Source organism: Staurois parvus, unplaced genomic scaffold (assembly GCF_062004578.1).
Source record: "Staurois parvus isolate SC_StPar_1 unplaced genomic scaffold, SC_StPar_1.0 ptg000243l, whole genome shotgun sequence".
NCBI classification, from domain to species: Eukaryota; Metazoa; Chordata; class Amphibia; order Anura; family Ranidae; genus Staurois; species Staurois parvus.
In genome coordinates, this window is record NW_028318039.1 from 14,940,137 (window position 1) to 14,963,017 (window position 22,881).

Consider the following 22,881-nt stretch of genomic DNA (forward strand, 5'->3'; position numbering starts at 1 on the left):
ACATATCCCATAAAAATGTAAAAAAAATAAAATGTGTTCATAAATTTAGGCCAAAATGTTTTATGCTACATATATTGGGTAAAAAAATCTGAATAAGAGCATATTAATTGGTTTGCGTGAAAATTATAGCGTATACAAATGACGGTATATATACTGTTTATTTTTTTTTTTGTTATATACCAGTAATGGCGGTGATCAGCGACTTATAGTGTGATATATTACAGTGAGCATTCTGACACTGGCTGACTGACATCACCAGTGACACAAATACAGCGATCAGTGCTAATAAAATGCACTGCTGCTTTACTAATGACACTGGGTAGGAAGGGGTTAACATCCGGGCAATCAAGAGAGTTAACGGTGTGCCTCGGGAGTGTAATGAAACTGCTCCATGTACTGTTTTACTAAGGGATGCCGACACATTCCCTCTGTCAGTAGAGAATTCTCTGTTTTTTACAATACAGATCTCTCTCCTGTCACTCGCTCCAACGATCGGCAGCTCTTGGCCATGAATCTTTGACTAGGACCCGGTGATTGGCATGTAAGAGAGCCAGTGAAACCACAGCCAGGTGGGCGCGTGCTCCCCCCTACCCAGAAATGCAGAATCACATGGCTGGTGCCAACAGTGAATGGGCTGACAAAAGCCCAGGTGCCAGGAAACAATTTCTAGTCAGCATAGCGACCTGGCATCTGGGATTTGTCGAGCCCTGTATTAGAAGAAACAAAAAAGGTGCCCAATAGACCATATCAATGCAGCCTACTTTTAGATGCAGGAGCACACACATTTTGCTAATTTAAAAATGTTCTGTGGAAGCTCTTACTAATGAAAATTCAGGTTTTTAAATTCCTGTTTTTTTCTTATAGCTTTTGTATATATATATATATTTTTTTTTTCTTTTAGTTCCCTTGAACCAAACTGAATATAACTACACTCTGCCACAGATCATCTCTCCAGTTGCCTGGTATGCAATATATGTGGACAAATACACCTGTCTGATGAGCTATGAGGATCCCACTTCTGATGAGATCACTTTTCAAGTTACACTACTCAACCCTGATGCTGCTGGCAATCCTTTTGACCATTTTGGAGCAGATGAATCAGGTACATATGGACATAGTTGTGTAACAACTCCATTCTGTTCCACTTTCTAAGCAAACGCTTTTCTTCTTTTTTTTTTTTTAATGAGGTATAGCTTTTCAGTCGCATTTGTAAACCCCTACAGTTGTTTAAAGCCCACCTCCTGGAATATTAAAAAATCACCCTTGCAGTTGGGCTCCCACTGGGTAAATGCTTATGTCAAGGGGAATACAGTTCTGGCTGTATTACTTACCTGTCTTCCTGTTTCAGCCAGCTCTGGCATTCTCCCCCCCGCCCAAAGCATTGGTCTATAGGCAGAATCTCTACGTTAACACATTCAGTACAGGTACATTAACATTGAGGAATCTGGAATGTGACTGTGGCCAGTCTTGGCTACAGAGGCAGCTGCAGTGCAACAGTCGTAGAGCTGGAGAGACTCTGTTGGACCGAGGATTGTCCTTATTCCTCTACCCCCTAGACTTTATGAACATTTAATTCTTGGAGTGCAGGGGGAAGTTGGATTTCTCTATATTCCTGTAGTTAGACTTTAAGCACAATCGATTTCTCCTTTAATTGTCAGTTTTTAATTCACTGGCTGCACTGCCTGGGTTATGTACTCAGATTTAGTGGGTCTGCACAACAGCTAGGAAACCCCACATTTTCTACAGGTTTTCTTTAAACCTCCAATCACCATTTTCTACTAGCAGTGTGCACATTATTATACATGACTGTGTGCATTGTTGTAGGATAAATAGTGTCTCCGATTTATGTTCGTATGTACAAGTTAAGCTAAATCTGAAGATGTGAGGGGAAGGGTAGGGGCAAATCCACTCCTTCCAGCCTGAGAATGTAAACAAAGTGCAGTTGTTAGGGCTGCCATACATGGTCACATGTACAATTGGGTAGTGTGTGTGATATGCCCATGTTCTTTTTGATGGCATAGTATAAGGATCTGCCCTAACAATTGATGCTCAATCAACCAAGCTTCAGATGTACCTTTTTGTGCTTTGAACAGCTTGTTCTCTTCTGCTTGAAGTGATGGTAAAGTCACTTTTGTTTAATACAAAAAGATTTTATACTTGCCTGCTCTGTGCAATGGTATTGCACAGAGTTGTCACTTACCTCTTCTTTGGTCCTCTGCTGGTGCTTTTGCTCCTCCTTCTTCTTCTAAGTGCCTCCATGTCAAGCTCTGTGCTATAGGGGCACGTTCCCAAGCTTGGGCCATGTGTGTTCATAGACACACAGTGCAATCCAACCATGCCCCCTGCTCCCTCCTCCCAGGATTTTACTGACCGCAGCAGGACACTATGTCTCCTGCTGCTGCCTGTGACTCCTGTGAGACCAGTTAGTCGGTGCAGTGATGCTACAGACAGGGACAGCATTGAAGCATGGGAGGAGACAGGTGAGTGTTTGTTTAGGGATGGGGGGACAGAAAAAGTAGTAGGACATGTTTTGCTATTATGCAGTTGATGCATCAAAGTAAAAAAATGTTTTGACTTTATAACAACTTTAACAATTTAGTGAGCGATGGGAAACTTTTTTTTTTTGTACATATTACAGCATTTCTGTATGCATCATCCAACTCTTAGATGCTTGTTATTATGTGAAAGTCAATGAAAACCTTAACTTTTTTTATGTCCCCCCAATCCTCTGGCTGTAGTTCCAATCTATTTTTGAGTCATGTGGCAAGTTTCTGTTCCTCTCCATGATTGTTTTTCACCTTCATATACCTCTGTGTGAAGTTATGACACAGCAGCTAGCTGTAGGGGCAAGAAATGAATAATACAAGGAATCGGATCATAAAAGTGAATGCTATTGCCATGGTCAGCTCACTGCCTAGCAGCCCCCAGCAGTGGGAGCTACATGTATCCACTCTGTCTCAATTACAACAAATGATGCTGACTTGCAAATATTTGATTATGTGTGGCCAGCTTCAGATCTAAAGTTTATTGTACAAGTAAAAACATTCCTCTGAGAACCATCTAGACATAAATTGCCTCCATTCTAATCTGTAACAGGGAGGGATTGTGCTTTTTCAAATCGTATTATTGTCTGGTAGTTGTAATCCTCTGGGATTCATGTCACACATCACAGGGATTATTCTGTTTAAAAGCTGTGGCTATCATCTATAAATGTAATCTTACTTCCATACTGCCTCAGTACCTTTTGTGTTTGTAGCTGTACATTTCCTTTTGAAACGATTGCATCCATTAACTTTATATAAAAGTAAGGACGGTATAGGCAAATTTGATAAAAAATTTCAAAATAAACAAATTTCCTGGAAATTTATAGTGAGCCTCCTTCTTTCTTTTCTTTTTTTTTTTCTGTTTTTTTTTATGTGAGGCTGCCACTAAATGTACACTCACTGACCACATTATTAGGTACACCTTGCTAGTGCCAAGAAAATATTCCTCACACCATTGCACCACCACGTTCAGCCTGAACCGTTGATATAGGGCAGGATGGATCCATAATTTCATTTTTATGCCAAATTCTGACCCTGCATCTGAATGTCGCAGCAACCAGTCTGCCTCCACCAACATCAAGGCATTTTTGTCCAAACAACTGCTGCTCACTGGGTATTTTTTCTTTTTCAGACCATCCTCTGCAAACCCTAGAGATGGTTGTGAGTGAAAATCCAAGTAGATCAGCAGTTTTCAAAATACTCAGACTAGCCCATCTGGCACCTACAACCATTTCACGTTCAAAGTCATTTAAATCCCCTTTCTTCCCCATTTATTTCAAATGATTTTTATTGAAAGATTTTACACAATACAAAACAAAGATCAGTACGGTTCACCATAGAATATATACATACTTAAATGAGGGAGTAAGAGACGAGAGATACAACCCCACCAATTGGTCAGGGGTATATAAACAATTAGCCAGTGTATCAACGTGTCATTTGTTCAGTGTGAGCCGTTAGGTAGAGGAGAAACGTTTTATAAGTTGGAACAGGGTAGGGAGGGGGGAGGCAGAGGTTGGGGGGAGGGGGGGGGAAAGCACCAGTCTAGGACATAGGGTCGTAATGTTATTCGTTTGTGATTATGTTATCATTTTATAGAGCAATTGGGGTTGTGTAGCCATAAGGACCATTGTTTGGAAAATTTATGGTGAGAGGCGTCATTAGTAAAGGCTGCTCTTCTTTCCATATCGCACTGAAAGTTCAGATCCATTATAAGGGTAGAGAGAGAAGGGGTTTTGGAAGAATTCCAGAGTCTAGTGACATTGAGTTTGGCGGCTGCTAATATATGGATGATGATAGTACGGGATGCGATGCTAAAATTTTCGATTCCTATGTGTAGGAGAGCGAGGGCTGGGTCTGGAGCCACTTGGGCCCCAGCAATGGTAGAGATCAGTTGAAACACACTGTTCCAGAACGATCTTAGGGATTTGCAGGACCAAAGAATATGAAGGGTTGGACCGGTTTCTCCACAATTTCTCCAGCAAGCGGGTGAATGTTGGGGATAAAATAATGCGAGTTTGAGAGGTGTGAGATACCATTGGTGCAAAATTTTTATGTAAGATTCCCAGTGGGAGCTACATCTGGACGCTCTGTGTGTGATAGTAAAAGTTTTTTCCCATGTGTGGGGTTGTATTGGGTGGGAGAGGATTTTTTCCCAGTTGGAAAAAGAAGTGGTTTTAAGGGGAAACAATGTACTGGTTATGAGCTTGTAAAAGGTCGATATTCCTTTCTTAGGGTATTGTGGTTTGGTGAGGAACAGATATGTAGTTGTAGGTATTTTCAAGAGAAAAGGGATATTTGTCCTTTTTAGGGAGTGAGCTATTCTTAAATAAGTAAACATTTCTTTGTTAGGAAGGTGAAATTTCTGTTGAATAGTTAGAAAGGAATCTAGTTTGTGGTTTGTATAAAGGTCTTGTATATGAGATATGTTTTGCTTTTCCCATTGTAGAAGGTTCAAAGAGGGAGTGATATAATGAAGTATTGTGATTGGGGTGAGGATTGCCTTTGATTCTGAGGAGGTCTTTGATAAAAGGTTGTACCAGGCTTGTATGGAAGCTTGGACGCAAGGATGTTTGTGTATAATTTTGGGTTGGGAGGATTGTGGTAAGAACAGGATATCACTTGGTGATGTCGAAAGGTGTGGGAGTGTTTCCATAGTAGTCCACGCTTTTTCGTTAGTTGGATGCCACCAAAAATAGAGTTGATCTAGAAGTACTGCGCTATAGTATGATTTTAAATGTGGGAGACCTGCTCCTTCTCTAGAGATTGGGCGTATAAGTTCGTTGTACACCTAGGTTTCTTCGAGTTCCAGAGGAATTTGGAAATAGCTGATTGTATCTTGGAGAAGAAAATATTGGGAATGGGTATAGGGAGTGTGCGGAAGGTATAAAGAATTTTAGGTAGTATGCACATTTTTAGAGTGGCCACTCTCCCTAGCTTCGATAATGTGGATGTACGTAGGGTTTTAAGTTCTTGTGGGATAGAATCAAGTAGTCGTTTATGATTTAAGGCATAGAGCTGATCCGTTGACGTGGTAAGTTTAATGCCTAGATAAGGGATGCTTTGGTGTTCCCAAGAGAAGGGAAAGCGGTGCTTAAGTATTTTCTGAAACTTAGTAGATATGTTGAGGTTTAAGATAGATGATTTGGGCGCGTTAAGTTTGTAGTATGATACTTCTGAGTATTGTAGGAGATGAGATTGGATCGTTTGGAGTGATTTGTATGGGTTTGTAACCATTAATATTATGTCATCAGCAAATAAGCTTATTTTGTGTTCTTTTTTGAGATGGGTGATCCCTGTGAACTTCGCGTCCTCTCTAAGTTTAGAAGCTAAAGGTTCAATAAGAAGGGTGAAAATTATGGGTGATAGGGGACAGCCTTGTCTGGTTCCGTTGGAGATATGAAAGGTCTGTGAAAGCGTGCCATTGGTTAGTACTCTCGCTGATGGGTTTGAGTAGAGGGCAAGGATTGCCGATAGCATCCAATCCGAGATTCCAAACTTTTGGAGTGTAAGTGTCATAAAGTGCCATTTTATTCGGTCAAATGCTTTTTCAGCATCAAGGGATAGAAGTAAAGCGGGTTGTTTGTTATTTTCTAGTGTGTGGATAAGGGAGATGAGTCTTCTTGTTGCGTCGGGTGCTTGGCGACCTGGGACAAATCCTACCTGGTCTGGGTGGATTAGCGTCGGCAGGTAGGGAAGCAGTCTTCGGGCAACCAATTTGGCGTAGAGCTTTATATCTGTATTCAGCAGTGAGATCGGTCTATAATTTTGAACTAGTTGGGGGTCCTTGCCGGGTTTGGGGATAGTGGTGATTATGGATTGGAGCATTTCACTGGGAAATGTACCTGCGGATGCAGCATGGTTAAAAAGAGTAGCTAGGTATGGCGTAAGATGAGGAGCAAGTGCTTTGTAGTATTCGTTGGTAAAGCCATCATTCCCTGGGGACTTGTGTAAGGGTAGGGTTTTTATAGAATCCTCAATTTCCCTGGGAGAGAATGGAGTGGAGATGGAGGTAAGTTGTGATGGAGAGAGCTGGGGTAAATTGGTGGAGATTAAGAATTTTTGTATGGACTCTGTTGTTGGTTGATGTGTGTCTGGATCATCTCTGATATTGTATAAGGTTTGGTAGTAGGTTGCGAAAGCATCGGCTATGTCTTTACGATTTGTGAGTGAGGTACGGGTATTTGGGTGTAATATAGAGGGAATTTTGGATTTGAGGCGTTTTTGTTTAATTATTTTTGTCAGGAGAGAATTTGCTTTATTTCCTAGGGAGTAAAATTGTGATTTCGATTTTTGAAGATTAAGGTCATATTTGTATAGTAAGAGGGATCGAAGCTGATTTCTATCCGAGGTGAGGGATGTAGAAGTGGTGGTGTTGGGGTTTTGTTTGTTAAGTTGTTCGTTTAGTTTTATAGAAGCTAGGAGTTGGTCGATTTGTTTAGATCTCTGTTTGTTAATTCGAGAGTTGAGTTGTATGAGAATACCTCGCATATATGCTTTATAGGCGGGCCAAAGTGTGGTTATAGAGATGTCAGGTGTGTTATTTAGATCAAAAAATAGGTTATGAGCATCTAATACATGTTTTAAATTTTCTGGATTCTTCAATATAGTAGAGTTCAGTCTCCATATGGGAGGAAGCGCTGAACGGTGAGAGTCGTCCAGGAGTATGTTGATTGGAGCGTGATCTGACCATGTGATGGTGCCAATGTTGGATGACGTTACATGTTGTAAAGTCCACTTATCTGTGATAAAGAAATCAATCCTGGAGTAGGACATGTGGGCAGGGGAGTAATAGGAGTAGTCTTTTTCGGTGCTGTGTTGACACCTCCAGATGTCATAAAGATCGTGGTCGAACAGGAAACGGTTGAAGTTTTGTTTTGAGGATCTGTTCTTAGAGGATGAGTCCAGGAGAGGGTTGCCGATAGTATTAAAGTCTCCGCCAATGATGAGTCTGCCTTGTTTTTTGGAGGAAATGATGTTATAGAGTTTCCGATGAAACTGGGTCTGATTGTTGTTTGGACCATAAACATTCACTAGGGTGTAGAGAGTGTCATTAATTTTACAGATCAGAATATGGTAGCGATCTTGGGGGTCAGCTACTTCCGAAACATGGCTGAATTGTACTGTGTCCTTAATTTCTGTAAGAACGCCATTATGCTTCTTGGGATTGGTGGCCATATACATGGTAGAAAATCGATGCAGTTGTAGTTTGGGGGTCTTGGATGTTGCGAAGTGAGTTTCTTGTATGAAAATTATGTCCGCAAGGGATGTCCGAATTTCCTTTTGAAGCATCGATCTTTTGAAAGGGGAGTTTAGACCACGTACGTTTAGAGATGTTATGTTAATCATAGTGTATATTTTCTGTTCGGTGTGTAAGGTGGTCGAGTTGGTATTTAAAGCGTTGAACGCGTTGATCTACGTTGAGCGGATATAGTTTGAGTAGATAGATTGTCATGGTCTGGGTCATGCAAAGTTGGCTTATGCGGGGATTCAGAAGCTGTATTCTTGATGCATTCGGTAGAGGTAGTGAAACCGGTGATATGTCTATTTGACTGATGGTGCATGAAGGGAAGGGTGCGGGTACGGTTAAAAAAGGCTTGCAAAAAATGCAAGAAACATGGGTAGCATGGTATGCTACTTCAACTTCAAAACTGGGGGTGAAAACAAGCATTGACCATCTATAGGGTCATGCCAAACAGTATTCTGTAACCAAATAATTTTCCTTAATCGGGCCGATCGCCAGATCTTGATATAATGGGACGTCGTAGAGATGAGTGACGGAAGTATGTAGTTTGAGGATGGATGAGGTACTAATGTTATGTTCAGCCTGCTTCCATTTGATGAGCTTCGCAGGAAGAAGATTGTTGGGGGTCTGTGGGTATTATGTTCCACGTTTTCAATAATTCAATGCCCGCTTCTAGGTTTCTAATAGTGTAGGTTCTTCCCTGGTGTCTGACCGTTATTTTTGTGGGGAATCCCCATTGGTATGCGATACTGTGATTCCGCAGGGCTTTGGTGATAGTAACCAGTTTTTTACGGTTAAGGAGTGTAGTTTTAGAAAGGTCTGCGTATAACTTGATATTTGAGTAAGATGGTGATAGTGGTGGAGGGTTTCTGGCTGCTGACATTATTTTCTCTTTTATATGGTAAAAGTGGATCCGCGTCAGAACATCCCTAGGGATTGATGCTGACAGGAAAGACGGCTTGGGTATTCTATGAGCGCGGTCAATTGCGATCTCTATATCTGAGAGAGACGGTATAAGAGATTTCATGTATTGTTGTATAAAGGGTAGTAGTGCCTCGTTGGTGATGTGTTCAGGAATACCTCTAAATTTGATGTTGTTGCGTCTTGAGCGGTCCTCCAGGTCCGCCAGCTTTAGGTTAATTTGTTCGATGTCTGAGGTATGGTCAGCGTGTGCATCAATTATGTCATTGTGGGCAGTAATGATTTCCCCCATCCGTGTCTCAATATGGCGCAGTCTGTGGTCATGGTTCTGAATCACGGTAGTGATTTGGGCTAGCGATGCTGTCAAATCGCTATGTAGCGTCTGCCTTAGTGAGAGGAGCATATTTTTCATGCAGATCTCCGAGATAGGTTGGTCAGACACCGGGAACGACTCAATTATTGGGAGATCATTGGGATGCTGAGGGGATGGATGGATGAGGGTTTGGCACATGGATATATTGTCAATGTCCAGCCGTGGTCTGGACTTAGCTGGGCTGCCTGATGTGGGTGTCAGGGGAGGAGAAGACTCACCAGGGTCCCCTGGGTAGAGTGGATACTGCAGCCTGGGATCTGTGTGCTGTGCCCTGTCATCCTCTCCCTGCTTGTCAGCTCCGTTCCGACAGCCGGCGCCATCTTGGATCCCTGCCTGGATTGCAGGGAAGAAGAGAGTCAGTTTCCCGGGCTGTCCCGGGGTTTTCCGTCGGCGTGGCATAGGTAGGGAGGGTTGTACACCTCTGCCCTAATGTGCTGTGGGGTTGTTGTCCCTCAGAGCCGGTGTGTGCCGCGTCGGGTCTGGCTTATGGACGGAGCGGTGTTACTCCACGTCCATACAGGAGCCGGCCGCGCATGCGCCCCCTTTCTTCCCCATTTAGATGTTCGGTTTGAACTTCAGCAAGTCGTCTTTACCACATCTACATGCCTAAATGCACTGAGTTGCTGCCATGTGATTGGCTGATTAGCAATTTGTGTTATCAAGCAATTGAACAGGTGTACCTAATAAAGTGGCTGGTGAGTGTATATCTTTGAGGTTAAAGTTTAGGTAGAATATTTATTAATATTAATACAGTGTTAATTATCCATGAGCATTATAATGTTCACTGTCCTTTTAAACTAAAGTGCTATAATTGGCTGTGCTCCTAATGGTTTGCTTCTTAAAACATTAACATCTTATACACATAATAATGTGCAGATACAAGCAATTCTGTTCAAAATACAAGAAATCCTTTTGTGCAAAAGTCCTTGGCACAAAACTATTTTTTGTTATTCTGTATTCATTCTGCACTCTAAAAATCAAGGAATATTTATTGATACAGCAGCTGGGCTTTGTTATTAAAGGTGTGGCATGGACATAATACATATACATTTGAAGTATTTTTGCATAGTTACATTGTTCTAGCTACGACCAAAGTAAGTATGCACCACTACTGCAATGATCACCACTAGCGTTGTTTTTTTTTTTTTTTTTTTTTAAATATTTATTAATTTTTCATGTTATTACAAATATCCATAAAAGGAGACACAACACATATAAACATTCATAACATTTCTACATTTCCCCTTCTAAAAACTCTTTTCTTTCCCGACCCATTTCCACCCCCCTCCCCCCTCCCTCCCCTCTGCAAGCTCTACCCCACTCTTTTCTCTCGAGGCCTAATGACTTTAGGTAACGTCCTAGTTTATAGTTTTCTGTATTTCTCTTTCAATCCTGATTTTTCCTATCTCATATAATATACTCCCATCCTATCTTCCTGCATATGGTAAAATTTTTCCATTCTACCAATCTGGTTTACTCTATTGATCCAGTCTTCCTCCTTCGGCACCTCTGTTTTCTGCCAAAACTTGGCTATCAAAGCTTTTGCAGCGTTTAAGTAGTACCATACTCCTGATTCTTTGTATTTGTTTACTGATGTCTCAACATTGTGTAGGAGGCACATCGATGGGTCATTTCCAGTTATTATTTCAATCAGTTTAACTATTGTCTTCCAAAAAGCTTGAATTTTTGGACATTCCCACCATATGTGAAACACCGTGCCCATCTCTCCACATCCTCTCCAACACATTTTTGAATTCTCCCCACTCATCTTATGCTCAATACTCGGTGTATTATGCCAACGTATCCAACACGTATAATTAATCTCCACCTCTCTCATACTAACGTTCTCGTGTATCAATCTAAATATCTTTTTCTGTTTATCTTCATCTAACACTACTTCCATATCTCTTTCCCATTTTGTTATAAAAGTTAACTTTGTGTTTGTGTCTAATTCTGTGAGTATTCTATAGATTTTAGCAATACCGTGCTTCCCATCCCTTCATGTTTCTAACAGCCTTTCAAACATATTCCACTCCTTTTTTAATCTCAGGGGTTTCAGAAGATTTCCAATGAAACATTTTAATTGATGATATTTCCACTCATCTATTCTAGTAAAAATATCTCCCTTCTTCTCTTTTAATTCTTTAAATGGTCTCAATTCCCCCTCTACCAGAACATCTCTCAATTGGATATCTTCCTTTTTAAACCATCTCCCTGATATCTCATCCTTTCCTGGAGGGAAGTACTTAGTGTTTGCAAGAGGCATTAATATAGAGTTGAATTCCCATTTCATGTTTTTGTGTAAATTATCCCATACCCTTAAAACATTTAAAGTGTAGATACTTGTGCTTTCTTTAATTCCTCTATACTGTGCTGGAATCACCACTAGCGTTTGAGTTACTTTTCCAAGTAGCTGCCCGGTGTCTTAGTGAACACAGGAGGTCACTCGTTCATCACGGGCGCCGTTCAGAGACGCTTTGCATTTTCTCAATTAATACAAAGTGTTCTCTGATTGGACAAGGCAAGGTGGACGACACAATCACCACCTCATCCAATCAGAGAAGCATGGTAGCAAGTTTACCTCGTGGACCAATGTAAGTATGCTTACCTAAAAGTTCAGAGTTGATATTCTAGGTGCAGATGATGATTGATATTTACTATTTGGACTGCAGTTGTTGAAAATATGTAACTTATTTCAGATGATCATACCTTGAAAATATTGCCAGACAGTATGTTGAAACCATTTTACAGTTTAAAGTACAGGATTGCAACTTCAAGTAACCATTGAAACCCTGTGCTGCACATGAGTGTTACAGTAAAATGAAAAAAGGTTTCCTCTCTGTGTTCTAGTAGATAGAGGATACTAGGCTATATATTTCTATAACTGACTGTGAGAGGTTTGTTTGATAAAAGCTCAATATTAAAGGTGTTTACATGGTTAAAGGATCATATATGTTCAGGAGTCTAACCATCACTGTTGTTGTATGTATGAATAAACAAAGTAATCATTTCTATTTACATTTTTAAAGGGTTTTCTAGTTCACCTGTAGATTTTTGCATTCCCCAACTTGATAATTGAGTGTCACTATGTGGTTCACTGTTTACTATTTTCCAAAATGTTGTTAGGTGATCGTTTTAGCAGCCCCTTATCTCTTGCACCCTCATTCTGAAAGTAGTAGCAGAAAACCATCACTAATCAGCTTTTTTTTCCCACGTGTGTGTGTGTGTGTGTGTAATTATATCGAAAATATTCAAAAGGTTCATGAAAAGTATCTTAAATGTGACAGATCTACAAATCAACTTCTGTACGACTGCCCTTTTGGAAGATTTCTGCTCGATCTGCTGTGCCAGCTAAAGCTGGCAGCACTGATCAGTGTGCTCTGATGGCAGGTAAATCTCTCCACTGTTAGGCTCCATGCATACCGGTGGTTTTTTTTTTTTTTAAGCTCCTAGAAGCTATTAGCATATTTTGCTAAATAGTCTTATCCTATGTGTTCAGCTACATTACATTAGGCTATTAGCATTTATTGAGCTTCACTGTCTAGGAACAGAAATAAAGTTGTTTTTGCAGAGTTTTTTGGAGCGTTTTTCCAGCATTAAAAAAAGCTAAACGCTACTAAAATGCTCATAACAGCTTTTTTTTTTTCCTCTACATGTACTATTAAAACGCTAAAGTTCCTAAACTCGACTAAAAACCAGTATTACCAGTGTTTTTTTATTCAGCGGTTTTACCAGCATTTTTTGAACCTAAAAGAAATACTAGTGTGCATGGAGCCTCAGAGTGCAAATGCACAGCGGGAGGATTCATTCAAGTCATTGTGATCTTTGCTCGCTGCCTGGCATAGTTTTCTCTGATCCCACCACCACCCTAGTTTTAAAAGTTCCTCCCAACTTTTTGGCCTTTTTCGCCCCCCAACAGAGCTGTGCCTTCCCCATTTAGGTGCAGTCCTTCTCTGCTAGACAGCCGGTAACCGACAAACAGTCAACTCAGTTCTCCAGGAACCCAAAATCCTTCTTTCTGCACTGTTTCTCACAAGCACAGAGACTGAGCTTAGTGTGAGCTTCAAGTCATACACTGTCACATGCTCCCCATACCCTGAAGTGCCGGGTATGTCACTTTAAATCTCTAGGTGAATGGAGCAACAAGTGAATGAAAGGAAGACAAGTTTGTGCAACTGGAGGGTTCTGTGTGGGTAAAGTACCTGTTCAATGTAATCTGAAGTTGTGGTTGTCATCCATCCTGCTGTGCAATTTGAAGCATCTGTGTTAAAGTGTTACTAAACCCACAACAGTAAATTCATTTGTAAATGCAGTAAAGCGTGCTTGTTATATTCACTGTGAAACCTAAGGAGTTAATCATCCACATTGTGTGAAAAGGCTGTTTTGATCCTATCTTCTCTGATCCTCCCATTCTTTGACTGTCCCCAATCCATCTACTGATAGCGCAGAGCTCTTGGAGTCACTCTGCACATGCTTAGTTTGGTGTGTATTGATAGTTTTTTTTTTTTTTTTTTTTATTCCTTTTGGAAGGGTGCATGTGATCAGCACATGGCCAATCAGCGCTGTCTAGATAGAGGGTCAAGGGTTATAGAGCCTCATAGTACAGTGGGAGGAGAATGAAAACTGCTACAAGCTTTAACCAGTGCTCAACTGGACTTGGTAGAAGTCGCAAGATTTCTATGTACTGCTTATGAGAGAGGGTATTTAGCAGTTTATATTTACTAAAATACTTGCATTTCCATGTTCTATGTACTGTAGGAGACCAGATATAGTAAATGCAGGGTCTGGGTTTAGTAACACATGCTGCCATCTTGGATTTGAAGCTGTCTGTCACTTCCTGATGACTGACACCCAGATCCCCACTGCATGTGTGAAATGAGGGTGAATCTGTGTGGAGAACATCTCAAAATCTCCTGGAATGTGGGGGGTGAGCTAACGGATAGGAGGAAGTTGGAGCAAGTATGTGCAAAAAAAGATATCCACACCCCCCCCAAAAAAAAAATGTGCAATAGGAAGAATGGAGGATTTAATGAGAATGTCTAAATTATAAGTGAAGGGGTCTGCTTTAACTTTGGCATGTAAAACACTTTACTTCTATAAAGTTCTGTGAAAAATGATTTGCCCCCCTCCCCCATATCGCAGTGGAGGAATTTTGGCCCACTCTTATTTGTAGAATTGTTTCAATGCAGCCACATTGGAGGGTTTTCAGCATGAACAGCCTGCCATGCTACAGCATCTCAATCAGATTTAAGTCCGAACTTTAACTAGGCCTCTCCAATACCTTATTTTTGTTTTGTTTTTTGTTTTTTTGAGCCATTCATATATAGACTTGCTGTTGTGTTTGTCCTGCAGTATACCTCAAGAATTGATGGCCTCCTTCGAGATTTTCTGGTATAACGCAGAACGCACACCTTCCAAATAGTTAAACTTTTGCCTCATCAGTCCATAGAATATTTGCCCAAAAGTCTTGGGGATAATCAAGATGTTGTTTGGCAAATGTGAGACTAGCCTTTGTCTTCTTTTTGGTCAGCAGTACCTTTTCACCTTGGAGCTCTTTTTTACCTAGTTTGTTTTTTTTTTTTTTTTTTTTTTTGTTTTGTTTTTTTATTATTATTGTTGAATCATAAACACTGACTTTAATTGAGGTGAGTGAGGCCAGCAGTTTTTTAAATGTTTTGGGCTCTTTAATGACCTCCTGGATGAGTCGTTGTTGTGCTCTTGGAGTAAATTTTGTGGGTTAGCCACTCCTGGGAAGGTTCACCACTGTTCCAAGTTTTCTTCATTTGTGGATAATGGCTCTCACCGTGGTTTGCTGGAGTCCCAAAGCATTAGAAATTGCTTTGTAACCCTTTCCAGACTTAGACAATTCAACTAATTTGTTTCTCATCTGTTCTTGAATTTCTTTAGATCACAGCATGATGTGTTGCTTTTTGAGATCTTTTAGTGTGCTTCACTTTGTCAGGCAGGTTCTCTCTATGATTTCTCTCTCTGATTTCTATTGGTTCAGTAGGTCTGGTAGTAATCATGCCTAGGTATGGCAAGTGAAATTTAACTCCGCTTTCCAAAAATAAAAAGTGGTTAATAACCGTTCATTCATGATTTGGCAAGGGGAGGGAGCCAGGCATGTTTGGACAGTTTTTTCCCTTAATATATGAAGTAATTTAAAACCTGCATTCTGTATTTTCTTGGGTTATCTTTGTGTAATAAATTTGTTTGATGATCTAAATCATGTAAGTGCGACAAATATGCAAAAAAAAATAAAAAATCAGGAAGAGTGCAAATCATTTTTCACTTATATGTATATTTCACCTGTGCATTTTCTGCTTATCTTAAATTTCACTTTTAACAAAAGCAGTGTTAGAATCTTAATTTGATAAATGAAAAAAAACTTTTTCTTTTCTTTCCCTAGGATTACATGAATTCTTTTTCCTTCTGGTCCTTGTGTATTTTGTGGTTGCCTGTATATACATCCAGGCACTGTGGCAGACCATTAAAAAGGGTGGTCCTATGCACACAGTGCTAAAGGTTCTTTCAAATGCGCTGGTTCTCCAGGTCATATCTGCATTGGCCAACTATCTGCATTTCTCATGGTAAAACTGTCCTCCATATGTAGTACTGCTTTATGTTTAACCACTTTTGACATAAATCTGTAGATGAAGATTGTTAATGTTCATGTATGTTGCATCTGCTTCTTCATAGACCTTGTTTTCACTGACAGTAGCTAGGGCTGTCTAACAATGATCTGATCGCCATTGCAACTAATCATGCTGATCACATACAGTGGATATAAAAAGTCTACACACCCCTGTTAAAATGTCAGGTTTCTGTGATGTAAAAAAAATGAGACCAAGATAAATCATTTCAGAACGTTTTCCACCTTTTAATGTAACCTATAAACTGTACAACTCAGTTGAACAACAAACTAAAATCTTTTAGTGAAGGGAAGTAAAAATAAAAACTAAAATATTATGTGTGTGTGCACACCCTTAAACTAATACTTTGTTGAAGTACCTTTTGATTTTATTACAGCACTCAGTCTTTTTTGGTCTATCAGCATGGCACATCTTGACTTGGCAATATTTGCCCACTGTTCCTTGCAAAAACACTCCATATCTGTCAGATTGGGAGGGCATCTCCTGTGCACAGCCCTCTTCAGATCACCCCACAGATTTTCCATCAAATTCAGGTCTGGGCTATAGCTGGGCCATTCCAAAACTTTAATCTTCTGGTGAAGCCATTCATTTGTTGATTTGGATGTATGCTTTGGGTCATTGTCATGCTGAAAGATGAAGTTCAGCTTTCTAGCAGAAGCCTGAAGGTTTTTTGCCATCTTGTCACTCTACCCCATAGTCCAGAGATATTAAGATTATGAGATTGTGGTCACATGTACTTCACAGCCAGTACTTGCCAGATATTCCTGCAGCTCCCTTTTAATGTTGCTGTAGGCCTCTTGGCAGCCTCCCAGACCAGTTTTCTTCTTGTCTTTTCGTCAATTTTGGAGGGATGTCTAGATCTTGGTAATGTCACTGTTGCGCCATATTTTCTCCACTTGATGATGATTGTCTTCACTGTGTTCCATGGTATATCTAATGCCTTGGAAATTCTTTTGTACCCTTCTCCTGACTGATACCTTTTAACAATGAGATCCCTCTGATGCTTGGAAGCTCTCTGCGGACCGTGGCTTTTCCTGTAGGATGTGACTAAGAAAATGTCAGGAAAGACCTACTAGAACAGCTGAACTTTATTTGGGGTTAATCCGAGGCACTTTAAATGATGGCAGGTGTGTATTGTTAGTTTTTTTTATGTTTACTCCTAGCCCCCCCCCAAAAAGATTTCAGTTTGTTTTTCAATTGAGTTGTACGGGTTTATATGTCACATTAAAGGTGGAAAAAAATCTGAAATTTATTTTTCTGTGGCTCATTTTTTTTACATCACAGAAACCTGACATTTTAACAGGGGTGTGTAGACTTTTTATATCCACTGTTGGCTGGAGATTTGCTTTCTAATAATTCCTCTCCAGTCTGCAGGTGGCCCTGTGCCTCTCCCTATATACTCACTGTGCACAAAGAATTAAGTATAGTAATCAAAATTCCTTTTTTTAATTAAAAAATGTTAACACATCTGATTCAAAAAGGTTATTTGTAAAACAACCAAAAATGCATTCTTTTACTATTTTCAAAACTGGGTACCCAATATTAACCAGTTGTCAACTGCCACATATATATCAGGGGTCTCCAAGCTATGGCCCTCCAGCTGTTTAAGTACTACAAGTCCCATCATGCCTCTGGGAGTCTTGCCTGTGGCTGTTAGTCTTGCAAGGCCTCATGGGACTTGCAGTTCTTCAACGCTTGGAGGGAGATCGTATGGAGACCTCTGTTATTGTGGCAAGTCAACCTCTCTGCACCAGATCATGTACATGATCCAGCCCATCTGGGTAGGGGATTCATGCGCCCGCCGCCCAGGCTGTGCTGCCATTCGCTCCAGCACATTGCAAGCGGCACACAATAATCACTGCTTGGTGGAGCAGATGACAGGACAGAGCTCTGTGTTGTTTACCTACTCTCTACTGACAGCAGCAATGTGCTGTTTTTTTTCTCCATGTAAAGCAGGGAATAAAAACTGGTACATTGCTTAGTGAAAACACACAGTAAACACATTACACATTGTTAGGCACACAGTTAACCATTTGCCTGGAAATAGTAACCCTTCCCAGGCAGTATCATTAGTACAGTGACCGTGCATATTAGTACTGATATTAGTTTCACTGGTGACGTCAGTGTCAGCCAATTCCCAAAAAAGTGTTAGTGTCAGATTGCCTGCTGTTCTATCACAGTCTTGCTATAAGTTGCTGATCGCAGCCATCACTGGTATTTAAAAAAGTAAATAGATAAATCATATATATATATATATATATATATATATATATATATATATATATATATATATATATATATATATATATACACACACACACACATACAGTGAAGGAAATAAGTATTTGATCCCCTGCTGATTTTGAATGTTTGCCCACTCACAAAGAAATGATCAGTCTAAAAATCGAAAGATAGGTGTATTGTAACACCGAGAGACAGAATAGCGACAAAAAATTCAAAAGAAATGCATGTCTTTACAAATTTTGCATGTTCATGAGGGAAACAAGTATTTTGATCCCCTTCACAAAACATGACTTAGTACTTGGTGGCAAATTCCTTGTTGCCAATCACAGAGGTCAGCCGTTTCCTGTAGTTGGCCACCAGGTTTGCACACATCTCAGGAGGGATTTTGGCCCACTCCTCTTGGCAGATCCTCTCCAAAACATTAAGGTTTGCAATTCAAACTTTCAGCTCCCTCCACAGATTTTCAATTGGATTAAGGTCTGGAGACTGGCTAGGCCACTCCAGGACCTTAATGTGCTTCTTCTTGAGCCATTCCTTTGTTGCCTTGGCTGTGTTTTTCTGGTCATTGTCATTCTGGAACACCCATCCACAACCCATTTTCAATGCCCTGACTGAGGGAAGAAGGTTCTCACCCAAGATTTGACGGTACATTGCCCCGTCCATCATCCCTTTTGATGCAGTGCAGTTGTCCTGTCCCCTTAGCAGAAAAACACCCCCAAAGCAGAATGTTTCCACCACCATGTTTGACAGTTGGGATGGTGTTCTTGGGGTCATAGGCAGCATTCCTTCTCCTCTCCTCCAAACACGGCGAGTTGAGTTGATGCCAAAGAGCTTGATTTTGGTCTCATCTGACCACAACACTTTCAACCAGTCGTCCTCTGCATCATTCAGATGTTCAGTGGCAACATTCAGACGGGCCTGGACATGTGCTTTCTTGAGCAGAGGGACCTTGCAGGCACTGCAGGATTTCAATGCTTGTTTGTGTAGTGTGTTAGCAATTTTTTTCTTGGTGACTGTGGTCCCAGCTGCCTGGAAATCATTGACAAGATCCTCACGTGTAGTTCTGGGATGACTCCTCACTGTTCTCATGATCGTTGACACGTCACGAGGTGAGATCTTGCATGGTGCACCAGACCTAGGGAGACTGACCATTGTTTTGTGTTTCTTCTATTTGCGAATGATTGCATAAACTGTTGTCACCTTCTCACCAAGCTGCTTGGCTATCCTTTGGCAGCCCAGTCCAGCTTTGTGTAGGTCTACAATCTTGGCCCTGACATCCTTGGACAGCTCTTTGGTCTTTGCCATGGTGGTGAGTTTGGAATCTGACTGTTTGATTGCTCCTGTGGACAGGTATCTCTCAGTGTTACAATACACCTACCATTCGATTTGTAGACTGATCATTTCTTTGTGAGTGAGCAAGCATTCGAAATCAGCAGGGGATCAAATACTTATTTCCTTCACTGTTTGTATGTATGTATGTATGCATGTGTGGGTATATATGTGTGTTTGTTTTTTTTGTTTTTGTTTTTTTGTTTTTTTTTTTACTGAAGATGTGGCAGAAGTTATTTTGGCCTAAATTTGATGGTTTTTATTTTTATTGGATATGTTTTTATGGCAAAAAAGTAAATTGTTTTTTTTTTTTTTTGTTTTGTGTTTTTTTTCGAAATTTTTGGTCTTCAATTAAATAATAAAAAAAGTGGTGATCTAAATGAGTGCTCTATTTCTGGGGGAAAAAGTTTATATAAATTTAATTTTTACGTACACCATTGCATGGCTGCGCAATTGCCAGTTAAAGGAGCACAGTGCTAAATAGAAAAAAAATAGGCCTGGTTTGGAGGGAGGTAAAATCCTCTGGAGCTTAAGTGGTTAAAGTTATATCTCATTATAAAATGCAAACATTTTTTTAAATAAGCAGAGTAGTCATATGAGCATTTTTTTTAAAAAAACGTGGATATGACATTTCCCAACTATTCACCTCAAGTGATTGTTTGGAATCACGTTCACGGCTTTAAAGATACACTGTATAGTGTTAATGATGAGATAACATATGCATACTGAACCTGCTAAATTTAATCTGGGCATCTAGACTTCAATGTCCACTGGTCGTGAAAGGGTTAATTCTACATGTCTAACGTTTGTTCCACTTCTGTACCTCAGGTACGCTAAAGATGGTAAAGGAGCTCCATTCATTGGAAGTGTGGCAGAATGTGAGTATTAAATCGAATGCATTTTGTTTCTCCAGACAAATGACTCCTCTTTTGGGTCTGACATGTAAATATGGCTGGTGTTTTATGTGTGTGACTTCTACGTAATAATTTTACTTGGTAATATAGTTAGGTATGTGTGTTTTAATTTACGTTTGCTAAATCAAGTAAGAATATATCTATCATCTAATTGTAAATTATTTTTCTGTTAGTCATTCTTTCATAAAGTTTAGTCACAGAGAACTACTTTGTATGTTGCTAATATAACTGCAGAGTAAGGATTTTTTGACCAGTAGGAAAACATGTTCCGTATATTTCATCTAAGCGTTTCAAAAACTCCTCAGTGTGAAAGCAGCCTTATTGGCTCCAAACTGATTTTTAACGCTTAAAGTGGTTGTAAACCCTTACATATATCCAGTGAAATGAGTAGCATTAGATGATACACAGAGATGAAACCAATCCTTCAGCGTAAGTTGTACCCATTTATCTGCAGCCATTTGTCCCCTACATCCATTAAAAGTGCAGAATACAGGATCTCTCAGCTCTGGGGATAGGGATCTGAAGTCTCTCAGTGCAGATCTGTGAGGACAGCTCTGAGCCCTGATTGGAGGGAAGGGACACACCCCCTTCAACAGTTCACAGGAAATATGCACTACTAAGAATATCAGTCACAGGCTGTGTGCAGGAGCTTTCCTCCCCTTTTTATCTTTTGGTATTGAAAAATATTTCAGAAGTGTTTTCATTCTGATAGCAGAGGAATGAGGGAGCAGAGAGAAATCACACTGAGGGTTTTGGATTGAGGCAAGTACACAGTATAGAAGGATATGCTTTGTTTGTATTACATGTTTGAGGTTTATAACCGTTTTTAAAGTTAAAAACTCCACTCTTGTTGAAGGACCAGTTTTATGCAAGCCAACTTGGAATATACAGTACTGCAAGGATTTTATCAAACTGCATTTCAGATTCTTAGCTGCAACTGCTGGTACTGACACAGGCCTTTGACTAACCTCTTCAAACAAACCACTAAGTGGAGGATCTACCTGCAACTCAGTATTCCTGTAGAATTTAAATTGTTTTGGCTATAATATTCTGTAAAGGTAAATGCTGGAGTGCCAAAATAGTTTCTAAAGCCCTAAAAGGATTACAGAAAATCAATAAACCTATCACTTGAACAGGAATTGATAGCTCTGTGGGTGTTCTGTAACTCCGAGGTGTTGCTATGGTTGCAGGAAAATATTAAATATTGACCATTTTAGAAAATCCTAGATTGCAGCAGATTGTAAGGTAATTTTCAGTAACATTCTTTTATATATATATATATATATATATATATATATATATATATATATATATAATGACGTTCAAGTCAAACCAGGACTTTTAATTTTTCAGGTATAAAAAGGGATGCTAGCATGGTGGTACTGTATGCAGTAGTAAGTAGCAAGTGTGTCCTATTACTGATAGTTGGTGCACTTGTCACAGGCCAGTCTAGACACTGTTAACCAAGATGGCAGACAACAGTGTTAGTGCGTGCATGGAACAGCGTGTGGTGATGAAGTTTCTTGTGAACGAAGGCGTAAAACTCACGGATATCGACAGAAGACTTCAAGCACTGTACAGTGATGAAACACTCAACCGCAGTAAGATATTTTAATGGTGTAAAAGTTTCAAAGATGGCCGTACGTCCATCAGTGACGATCCTGGCAGTGGTGGTTCCCAACCCATAGCAGTCATTCCTGTGAACATTCAGTTTGTGGAACGCCTGATCCTGGATAATTAACGCATAACCTATTATGAAATTGCACAAGGGACGAATCTTTCTGCAGGGACGATGAACAAAATGATGACGAAGTGAAGCAGGCTGTCCTAGGATGGTACAGGCGTACTGACATATATATCTTTCTATCCTGAAGCTTTCCAGGCATTCGTTAAATGCTGGGATAAATGTAGCAGGGGAGTGTGTAGAAAAATAAATCAGTTTCCACTCCTTGAAATTTTGTTCTTTTATTGTATAAACTCAGAAGTCCCAGTTTGACTTGAACGCCCCTCTTGTGTATGTGGTATATATATATATATATATATGTACACACACACATACATGCACGTATATAGCTTTTTTTATGAAAAGTGTTTTCTCCATTTATCCTAGGACTACTCTCCGGCTACTAAGTGATAAAAAAAAATATTACATGTAGCTGAGCCTCTGGGGCAAAATAGTCTTCCACTAGTTCTGAGAATTTTCAGTAGATATCTCTGCACTGGTTATCTGGATTTCCAGGAAAAAAAAACTGTTGGAAATGGAATAAACAAAGCCAAATTATTATTATACAGGATTTATATAGAGCCAACAGTTTACGCGGCACTTTACAAAATGAAGGTAGACGTTACAGTTACAATACAATTTGTACAAGAGGAAGGGCAAGCAGAGGGCCCTGCTCGTTGGAGCTTACAATCTAGGAGTTGTTGAAGCGGTAATAAACTCAAAACCAAAAACCTAAAAGGTGGTTGTGTAGGATTTTTGCTATTGGAAGATATCACATTTTTTATCTGGATTACAAATAAAGAATTGTTATATTATGTTGTGAACTACTCTGCATGGGTCAGTAATTACCTACTTTGGCAGTCTGTTCTTTGCAGCTGCTCTGCTTTTCTTTATGCATCTTTGAGGTTGACACCCGCACTCTGTTTTTGGTGAGTC

At 40.0% G+C, this 22,881-nt stretch overlaps 1 protein-coding gene across 1 annotated transcript in view; it reads left to right on the forward strand.

Annotated features, from left to right (window-relative positions):
- The window catches only part of GPR180 (G protein-coupled receptor 180), a 59,385-nt gene that overhangs the window by 14,827 nt on the left and 21,677 nt on the right, over positions 1–22,881 (forward strand). The window contains exons 3-5 of the mRNA XM_089680478.1: positions 902–1,102; positions 15,492–15,672; positions 20,137–20,186. Coding sequence (XP_089536604.1) covers positions 902–1,102; positions 15,492–15,672; positions 20,137–20,186 — 432 coding nt within the window. The remainder of the gene's footprint in view (positions 1–901; positions 1,103–15,491; positions 15,673–20,136; positions 20,187–22,881) is intronic.